The following is a 10,978-nucleotide window of genomic DNA, read 5'->3' as shown; positions in this document are numbered from 1 at the left end:
TGATTCACTCCTCTAAAATTAAAATGCCTTAAAAACAATGTTCGAAATATAACAAATATTAATATTGTATCACATTATCATGGCATTTTTGAAGATTTATATTTTCATTTACAATATCGTAAATGCACAGTGATATTATTCTTAATAAAATTTGTTTTGATTTTCAAGAAACCGTTTTCAATTTTCATTGTCATAACAGTTTATGAAATTTAATATTAAAAAATAATATTAAGTTTGCTCATTCCCAGTGTCCTTCCAGGAATAATTTTACAAATACGCAACAAATATTAATAACGTAGGGTAGTTATACAAACTTTTGTCTTGTTTTGTCCAACGGTAAATGTCATTAGACATAACAAGACAAAACATTGACTACCTAACTATTATAGAAGTACAAACGTTTATTAGTGTAGGGTTTAGTATTAATTTTTGAAAAAAAGAACTCTTTTTTGTGTATTATCACAAAGTTTATAGTACGTTATCACATTGTAATAAGTATACCATCATTGAATGAAAATGTATTCTGCAGTCTTGATTCAGAAACGTAATATGTATTGAAACAAGTTGCATTATTATTGCCCTTCTTAACATAACATAATGACATACTATATAATTATAACGTAGAATAGTATCAACTAGAAATAAAACTCAATTCGAATGTTTACTATCTATAATCAATATATATAACACATCACAATATCAAATACTTTCGTTTACCTTCTAAATACTTCTAGTACCCTGGTACTTGAATTCGTTGACAATACATTCAAAATCCAATCTAAAATTCTTTCTAAATAAGTCTGTTTTACGTATATTTGTAATGTTATTTGAATAAATCTAATAAAAGCGTTGATTTAACTTCTTTCCCTAGGGTTATTTAACTAAATTTTCGGTCTAACTTTTGTTGAAAGTGTAGATAATGAATGTACTAATGCTATTCCTATGGAGGGAAAAAGCATATAATATTCAAGCTTTGGGAGCTGTGTCGGTGTTTCCATACGAACTAATAAACCTAGCTAGTTTCAATTACTAATGTGGACAGACAGACGGCTGACAAACGACAAATTGCGGTTTGAATTCAACATTTCTAATATAATAAAATTGTATCATCGTTTTTTGCCATCAGTGTATGGTCAATACCCATATGCAACATATAGATTTTCCAAATTAAAAAAATATATATAACTACATTATTCCTAACGCCTACAGTAGCTATTGTTTAGAACTATTTTTTCTCTCTACCTCTAAGACTGTGTACTATTTAGACCTATAAGCATGCGTTTTGAGCTATAGGCCAAAATCTCTATTATCCAACCGAACCTAAACTTTGATCAAGCATAGTATAACTATATTTTTTTTTGCAAAATGATTAAAACGACATCACAAGAACGTCACAGCCGCTGCAACGCCTGGGACATTATGGAGACGACCTAAGCTTGTAGAGTGACACTCTTGACGTAGCAAAATCCAGAATAGTTTTTTTTTGGCAAAAATTTTACCTACGGCAAAAACATATTATGTACTATTTTGAAAGTATCTAAGCTTTGATATTCTCATGGTTTTATCGCCTGATTAATTTTAATCTCTAGCAAAATAATGTGCTATTTGTGAAGTAGCTGTGATGTCCTTCATACTAAAATATTTTGCTGTTCGCTACACTATAAACAGATCCCTATAAATGCTTTTTTTGCGGTCTGGCCAAAGTGCGGCTCTATAAATGCTTATTCTGTTTTTTTATTTCGGCGTCTCGCCAGCGTGCGGTGCATTTCCAGTCCATGTAATTTTTGCATCTTGCCACCTGGGGAACAGTAATACTAGTAATATTATACAGAGACGGTTTTTATGGGCGTATAAAAACTTTATATCTCATGGTATGACAAAATTGAAAAGGTAAAGTGGAAAAGTTATTGTTATTAAAAATATAGAATAAAATAGATGAGCGAAGTTGGGTTATAATATTCTAAAACATGAAACTCAAAGAGCATTTATAATATGAAACTTTGTATTCTTTTTCTATTAACTGTTTTGGGATTATCAATAAAACTATAGAATATATCCAAAAACGACAACTCTAGGTCTATAAATACGCAAGTTAATATTTTTTTCCATTTAATATTTTTCTGCTCTGGTGAACAATTTTAGTTTTGCGGGTACTACATGTTTGCTTTCCAGCATCCATATATACAGTATATACCCCAAGCATGTGGATTGGTACATAAAGACACAACATTGACTGTAATTATAACATTTTATATCTAACAGATATATGTATAAAGTAGTGGCGAAGGGTGACATTTTCCAAAAGAGAACCCGACAAAACATAAAGATACACTACACAACTAATGTGCATAAATACAGTCTGCAAATCAATGCAATGAAAATTAAATTTAAATTTTACATTAATTACGAAAGGGAATCAGGAATTGGGATATATGGACCATTTGCCACTGATACAGTATATTTATATTTTAAATATCGCGCAGCGCTACTGTTATAGGTGGCGATTGCCGTCGTGCTAGCTGCTTCGTCTCTTCATTCTGTTATAATTATTTGTTACAAATGTAATTCGACAAGACACCGTTCAAATAACAAGCGTCAGACACGCGTTAACAAAACATCTATTTACAACTACATATTTTGTATTTTTATCAGGGGCTTTATTCTCTATGACACAGCAAACGCGTAACGCGGCCGTGTCATGTTATTTTCGTGAAATTTGTATGGAATGGATGAATCTGTATGCCAATTTCAATTGTATTGAACGTGACGCGATGCGTTACGAGCTTGTTACGCACTGTAAAAATAACGTGTGGCATAGAGAATAAGGTCCCAGGGTGTTCACATACTGATTCGCACTTACGTTTAGTTAACGCGTGTCTAACATCTAACTTAAAGACCGGCAATGCATCTATGCCCCCTGGTATATATGTTCATGGACTCTGGTAATCACTTACCATCAAATGAACCGTATGTTCGTTTGCCCCCTATATCATAAAAGAGAAAAAAACGCTAGTCAATTAAATGGGGTCTTATCTAGATTTCATATAATTCCCATGATATAAAAGTACCCACTTGGTATGTATAAGCTTCTCTAGTGGTGTTGCGGTGATGTCATCGGTTCTCATGGTGCCGGCGTCGTCGTGAGCGCGAGTGTCGACGTTGAGCAGGACATGGCAACCGCCGCAAGTGTAGTAGTGGATGTCGAACCTTAGAATTATTTAAAGGCTGGGCTTATTGTTGATATATTGTGTCTTTTGTATTTGGTTTATGTTGGAGATTGTAACCTTCGTCGTGACTTATTATTTTTTATATGTTCTATTTTTAGAACTAATTGTATTTTGTTTGCCATAGTTACTTCTCTTTAGTCCGAAATAAACACTCATGTCAATAACATCTTTTTACTAACTTTATTTAATTACTAAGAACATATACCATATTTACAACACGTTATCAGCACGAACGCTTAGTTCTTAGTTTTTTCACGTTATTTGGTAAAATAAAGTTATATATCTTGTTGGTGTGACTAGGAAATAGTAATAGTCTGAAAATGTCACATGAATCTGGAGATGTTTCGAGTGTGAAAAATTCCCGTCGTCGAGCTCATCTTTTACATTTTCATGTTTGAGGAATAAAGATGGATATCCTACATGGAAATTTAAGATGCGCAATTACCTTATGCATGAGGATCTGTGGGAAACAATCGGTGGATACCCAAATGGAGACACAATCCCTGCCTCTACAAAGGTACGCAAAGACGCAAAGGCATTAGCAAAGATATGCTTATCAGTAGAAGGTGCAGCGATAACCCATATAAGATGTGCGAAAACTGCATCTGAGGCATGGACTTGTTTGCAAAAAGCCTTTGAAGATAAGGGAATAGGACGAAGATTATTTTTGGAGCGTAGACTGTACAGGTTGAGTCTATCAGAGTTCAAAAATATTGAACTATATATTAACGCAGTTATGTCAACCGCACAGGATCTTGCGGATATTGATGTAGTCATAGAGGACAAGTCTATTGCTGCAATACTTTTGGGAGGTCTAACTCCAAGGTATGAACCTCACATTATGGCTTTAGAAAATTGCAATGTAGACGTGACTACAGAGTTGGTGAAAACAAAACTGCTTAATGAAATGTCCAAAGATGTGGCTACATCATTAGACTCTGTCTTTCATGCGAAGAAGAAGCCTAAGTCAATGAAGAAGAATATAGTTTGTTATGAGTGCAAGACACCTGGACATAAGAGACCAGACTGTCCACAGAGAAACAAGAAGGAGAAAGGCAATGCGGTAAATACCAATGATACGATATTTACAAGTCTTAATACTTCTGGAAACCCAAGAAAGGACATAATTTATGTAGATTCAGGTTGTACTAGACACATGACTTCTAGACGGGACTGGTTTCAGAATATCTCGATACAGAATCAAGGTACTGTTACTGTCGCAAATGGAGAACAGATTAAGTGCTGCGGAATTGGAAATATTTCAATAAACACGCCCGAGAACGTGGTCAACAATATTAGTGATGTTGCTTATATACCAGATTTGAAAGCTAGTTTGTTATCTGTATATAAAACTGTTGAAAAGGGTTTTATTTGTGTTTTTGATAATAATGGATGTAACTTTTATAAATCTGATACTTTTAATTTTACAGGTGAATCTGTTGCTCATGCCTCGCCCTGTGGTGGACTGTACGTTTTAGATGGTACTGTAAATTTTTCCGAGAATGTGGCAGATAATTTTTTGACACAAGATGTGCACTCTGGTTGTCAGGATAGTTATTAAGTATGGCATAAGAGGTTAGGACATTTGTGTCGTATAGGCATGAACCAACTGAAAAATCACAAGGTAGGTATAAAGTATACAGGAGTAGATAAAACTAGTTGTATCGCTTGCGTGGAAGGTAAACAAGCAAGAAAACCTTTCAAAAGGTTAGCGTTTAATAGGGCTACTTCCCCTTTGGAACTGATCCATATGGATTTGATGGGACCGGTGTCTACAACTTCTTTTCAAGGAAATAGATATATGTTGACAATAGTAGACGATTATACGCGAAAAGTGTTTGCTTATTTTATTTCTTCTAAAACAGAAGTCAAAGATATATTTTGTGTGTTTCAATGTTTTGTTGAAAATCAGTTAGATAAAACAATTAAAGCAATTAGGACTGATGGAGGTAAGGAGTTCGTGAATAAAGAGTTTGTTGATTATCTTGCTTCAAAAGGTATTGAACATCAAACAACGACGCCTTATAGTCCTCAGCAAGTTGGAGTAGCGGAACGCACCCATCGTTCGGTTACAGAAAAGGCAAGAACGTTGCTAGCTGAAAGTTCACTACCGAAAGCATTCTGGGAAGATGCATTCCAAGTTGCCATTTACCTTAAGAATAGGTCTCCTCATCGAGCCTTAGGTGGACAAATTCCTTATGACAAATGGTATGGACGAAAAGGTGATCTTAGCCATCTAAAAGTATTTGGTTGTAGAGCTCTAGTCCATATACCTTCGTGTCACAGGAAGAAATTAGATGTCAAGGCACAGGAAGCAATTTTCGTCGGTTATTCTGAAAATCCAGGCACTTATATTTTTAGGGACCCTGCTAACCCACGAAAAGTTATTATATCCAGAGATGCAACCTTTTTTGAAAATTGCTTTACAGCGCTAAAGCAGAAGCAATCTGAGTCTGTCGCACAGTCAGAATCTATATTGTTATTTGATGAGCAAAAAGAGATTGAGTCTGAGTTTGATCATGACTGTCAATTCTATGACTGTGATGAGAATATCAGCTCGGCGGCTGAAGCAACTTTACCAGTAAATCTAGAAAGTGCAAAAGAGTCAGTGACTCTGGAAGAGCGAGAGTCTCTCAGTGACTTAAGGATGCCTAGTGTGGAAGAAGTGACAGCGAATTTGGAACAGGAATCGCACCCTGAGCGCAGATACCCTTCCAGAGATAGAAAAGCAACAAATTTTTATAAAGCTTACAATACGTCAATGGTAGATTCTAATGAACCTACGACATATTACGAAGCTACTCATGCCGATGATGCTGATAAGTGGCAACATGCTATGGTTGATGAGTATAGTTCCTTAAGGAAACTCCATACATGGAATTTAGTAGATAGACCTAACAAAAGGTTATACCATGTAAATGGATTTACAAAATTAAAAGGGATGCTTATGGTAATATTATCAAGTATAAAGCGAGACTCGTCGTCAAAGGTTTTCATCAAGTTGAAAGTGTAGACTACAAGGAGACGTTCGCACCAGTGATTCGTCATTCTTCCCTCCGCACGTTGTTTGCGATAGCTGCAGATATGAAGTTGAGAATGAAGCACTTAGATGTCGATACAGCTTTCCTTAACGGAGATTTAGAAGAAGAAGTTTTCATGGAGCAACCTCTTGGTTTTATTGAAAAGGGTAAAGAAAACAAAGTTTGTTTATTGAAGAAATCTCTTTACGGTCTTAAACAGGCACCGCGAGCTTGGAATAAAAAGTTAAATGAAACGCTTTCTAAAATAGGTTTCATAGGAACTCCTTCCGAACCTTGTGTGTATACTAAACTTTTGGTAAAGAACTTGTAATATTAGGAATCTTTGTTGATGACATAATAGTCTTCTTTAATTCTGATTTGACATTTGACACTGTCAAGAATGATTTGTCGAAATATTTTTCATTAAAAGATCTCGGAATACTGAAATGTTATTTGGGACTACAAGTTGAAAGTGATTCCGAGAGTATAAGGTTGAACCAGCGAAATTATATTCTTTCTATATTAGAAAAATTTAATATGAAGGATTGTAAGGCCGTGGATACTCCATTAATTAAAAAGAATATGGAAAAAGAATGGATGGTCAAGTCGGTGAGTCTTATCCTTATCAAAACTTAATAGGATGCCTCATGTATCTAGCGGTAAACACACGACCAGACATCGCTTACGCCACGAGCTATTTAAGTCAATTTAATACGTGTTTTACTAAAGAACACTGGAATGCTGCTAAAAGGATTCTGCAATACCTAAAAGGTACCCTAAACTATTCATTGGTTTACAGGAAGAATAGAGAACCTTTAAAGGGTTTTTGTGACGCAGACTGGGCAAACTGTCCAATCGACAGAAGGTCATACACCGGTTATGTTTACAAGTTAAGTGGAGGTCCAGTATCATGGGAATCCAAGAAGCAACCTACTGTTGCGTTAAGTTCGGCCGAGTCAGAATATATGGCATTAGCGTCTGCCACGAAGGAAGCGTGTTACTTACGTCGGTTTATATACGAGATAACAGGTATACTTTGTTCAGTTAACTTAGCTTCTGACAGCCAAAGTGCCATTAATCTTGTTCGAAATCCTGTACACCACAGCAGGACGAAGCATATAGATACTAGGTTTCACTTTATTAGGAAAAGGTATCTAATAATATTGTTAAGTTAGAATATATAAAAAGTAACGATATGCCTGCTGATGTACTAACGAAGGCCCTCGGACCTCTAGCACACAAACGATGTGTAGTTAACTTAGGTTTAGAAACTTAATTATTTTATTTGTTTTGTTTCTGTCACAACTGCGATTAAGGGCGGCTGTTGGAGATTGTAACCTTCGTCGTGACTTATTATTTTTATATGTTCTATTTTTAGAACTAATTGTATTTTGTTTGCCATAGTTACTTCTCTTTAGTCCGAAATAAACACTCATGTCAATAACATCTTTTTACTAACTTTATTTAATTACTAAGAACATATACCATATTTACAACAGTTTATACAATAGTGTACGTTGTACCAAAAAGTCTGCTATAGACGTTATAACTTCTTTGGGCAATTTTCCGACGGCAATGTCGAATTTTGTGTGGTCACTCACTTTCTGCGGTGCTAACGTAGGTTCGATTCGAATGAAACAAACACGAGGTTCATCTACCCAGAAGCCAGGAATACGTGCAAAACAGTGTTCAAAACAATGGCACATGACTAAATAATTCGGTCACGACAAGTAATTTAGTAAATAACAATATAGATGAGACCTAATAAAGTTTCAGAATGCACGCCAATTAATGTAATAAATAAAAAATATATGACACCTAAAGAAAGTACAGAATAGCGCCTTTACATAGCTGAAGGCGGCTCAGGATAGCACGTACCAGGGGCATTTCATTTCATTCATAAATATGTTAACCATCCCTAACTGGAACATGCACTCACGCCATGGATCTGCACGTCAAGGCATACTCGTACCTACATCCTGCAGTTGGTATATTCGAGGGTGATTTTATCATTACAAATCCTTCTATTGCTTTCATTATATAAGAAGTACCTTCTTTCAGCGTGATAGTTCCTGAGGAGCTCCCGATTGGTGTTAAACAGAACGCCATAATGTCCAGAACAGCTGGTTACCTGTAAAAAACATGATGTTAAGGATACGTATAGCTTGAGTAGGTAAATAAAAAATACGGAATTCATTTCTTATATTAAAAACGTCCTCAGATTCAAAGCCCAAGGGCACACACCTCTGACTTCTGAAATTATATATGTGTGTATTCTTTGTGAATTATCAATTGCTTTAAAGTGAAGAAAAACATCGTCTAGAAATCTGCATACAATAGAAATTTTGAGGTTGAGTGAAGTCTACCAAGACACACTAGGCCAGCGTGGTGAACTAAGGCCTAATCCCTCTCAGTAGTAGAGTAGGCCCTTGCCCAGCAATGGGACAGCATATAATACAGGGCTGATATTAATATTATTAAAAACGTTAAATTTAAAGCGAAAAAGCAAAAGTCCCCTCAAATCAGCTTTTTTATTTTTGAGCTTAATAGCAATAGATGTTAGGTATAACTACAGAATCACTACGCCTCACTGCAGTTTTAGTTAATGAAAATAATACCCATATAGGTAAAGCTGGGGTTTTAAGTCTGGATCCAGGATACTGTTTGTTGATGTTGTTCTTCGCATTCTCATCGCCTCCGTACCAAACCAGTAGACCGACTGGACTGCGAGATAGTATTCCAAATTGCGGCATGGCCTAAAATAAAAAAAAATAAAAGTTTGGAGATATAAACTCTATTACAAAATCAAAACAAATACGCATCACATCTTTATTCCCGAAGGTGTAGGCAGAGGTAGGCAGAGGCTTGTGGAAACCAGGTCACATAATTTTGGCCAAGTATGTTCCGTCATACATGAGGCCTATGTCCAGCAGTGGACGATTCCCGGCTAAAATGATGAAGATGATGTTCCGTCATATAAGTTAAAGCTTATCGCTATTTACGGCACAATTTGCTAAGTCTGGGCTAATATTCAGCAGAAAAACCCAAAAGCCTTTTACCTAAACCGGAATTTGAACCCCGGACCTTAAAAACGTGTCTTACTGCAACACACTACACACAATAGAACCACGCCAGGGAGGTTGTTATATCAAATGTGTCGTATTTTTAATAAACGGAAAAGTAAACTTCCAATTGAAACCTGGACATGTGTAGCTTATAAGTTAAAACATAGCATCAACTTAATGTACAAACAGGACCGTAAAGACGTAATAGCCCTGCTTCCTATTATGGGTAGGATACGTCCCTACCTACCTCTGAAATAGTAAAAGCGTGATAAAAAAGCTAAACTTACATAATGGTCTTCATCGCCAACGTATAGCACTCCATTGTGAAGGTATGGAGTAGCTCGTCCACTCAGAAGTAAGGTGACCACGTTGATAGATCCTTCAACGTGTGGCGACACTAGATGAGACAGCTTCCCGTCTAGATCTTTTTTGATGCTGTAAAAATAAAACACACTTTAGAAGTGAGTAATTTACCTAAACTTTTTTTCACTAATGGTGACACAAGTGGAGTGAGGTCCAATAGAATATCGCCTGACGAGAGATGATTGCTCCTCGGCAGTCGACATAATAATGCCAGCCTGTTGGAACCGGATATATACAGGCTGATCCCGGAATGCGAACTTACGTGGGCCACTATGGCGGGTTTTCACATTGTGCACGGCGATCGCTATCCGGAAGGATATAAAATATATCCTACCACCAGCAAATTGTATTATTACCATTACTATGTATTTGTATTGAATAATTAATTAGATATTTTATAATATAATTTTACAATTGCATTTACTTCTCACAACCTCTTGAAAGTACAACGGCGTATAGAAGAAGTAACGCACCAGCACCTTCTTCAGTTTGAAACTGTAAAATAATAAACAATATGTATTTTTGTAACAGAAATAAAAATATATAAAAGTTTTTTAATTGGACCCAGTTAGGCCAAAATGTATCAACCCATTAAATATTCATTTAATACGAAATTAATCTAAATCAGTCAGACTGGTACTGCAGCAGGGAACTGAATGGGGGTTCCCATTTTGGGCACAATGGGTACAATTGTCTGATATTTCTTAATATATATTATATTTTTTTCTCCTTTTATTGTACATGTTATACTTTTATTGTCCGAATAATAAAATCTTTCTGTAAAATTCATATGTAAGAGGTAATAACAATTAACAAAATGTGTTGTTTAAAGGTGGTTGATACATTTTGACATAATTCGGTCCAAATAATATCGTTAATTTATAAAAATATATTCCACGCCCTTGAATGTAAAAACTAATTATTTGTTACTGAATTCTTATATTTACGCAAATGTTAAATATCGAAATAAAACAATTATTCGAATTTTGTCGCAAATCAGCTTTGTGTTTTATCATTCTGAATAGATCGGACCATCATCGCCAAAAAATGTATATACATGTGTTTTATTCTAATATTTATGTAGATTTTGTAACTTTAACGTTTCGGGCGACAAATACCACAGTTCGTCCCGTTACCATGAAGACTAGTCTTCGAAACATCGGGAGAAAATCATAATAGAAAAACCACGATAAATCCGAGAAATATTTTTCTTTCTATTTTTTGTTACTAATTATTTTGCGATTCAATAAGTCCAGTTACTAAGGGATTAAATTGATATTTTATCACAAGTATATATTCTGAT

General features: G+C 35.3%; 1 protein-coding gene across 1 annotated transcript in view; it reads right to left on the bottom strand.

Annotated features, from left to right (window-relative positions):
• Window positions 1-655: 655 nt before the first annotated feature.
• The window catches only part of LOC115455603 (inactive ubiquitin carboxyl-terminal hydrolase MINDY-4B), a 28,206-nt gene continuing 17,883 nt past the window's right edge, over window positions 656-10,978 (bottom strand). The window contains exons 6-11 of the mRNA XM_037444769.1: window positions 10,100-10,170; window positions 9,600-9,747; window positions 8,866-9,003; window positions 8,299-8,378; window positions 3,073-3,207; window positions 656-1,798 (exon numbers count right to left, since the gene is read on the bottom strand). Coding sequence (XP_037300666.1) covers window positions 1,735-1,798; window positions 3,073-3,207; window positions 8,299-8,378; window positions 8,866-9,003; window positions 9,600-9,747; window positions 10,100-10,170 — 636 coding nt within the window. The 3' untranslated portion in view covers window positions 656-1,734. The remainder of the gene's footprint in view (window positions 1,799-3,072; window positions 3,208-8,298; window positions 8,379-8,865; window positions 9,004-9,599; window positions 9,748-10,099; window positions 10,171-10,978) is intronic.

The sequence above is a fragment of the Manduca sexta genome, chromosome 28 (genome assembly GCF_014839805.1).
Source record: "Manduca sexta isolate Smith_Timp_Sample1 chromosome 28, JHU_Msex_v1.0, whole genome shotgun sequence".
Lineage (NCBI taxonomy): Eukaryota > Metazoa > Arthropoda > Insecta > Lepidoptera > Sphingidae > Manduca > Manduca sexta.
The sequence above is the reverse complement of the archived record's forward strand: the minus strand, read 5'-3'. Positions and strand labels throughout refer to the sequence as shown.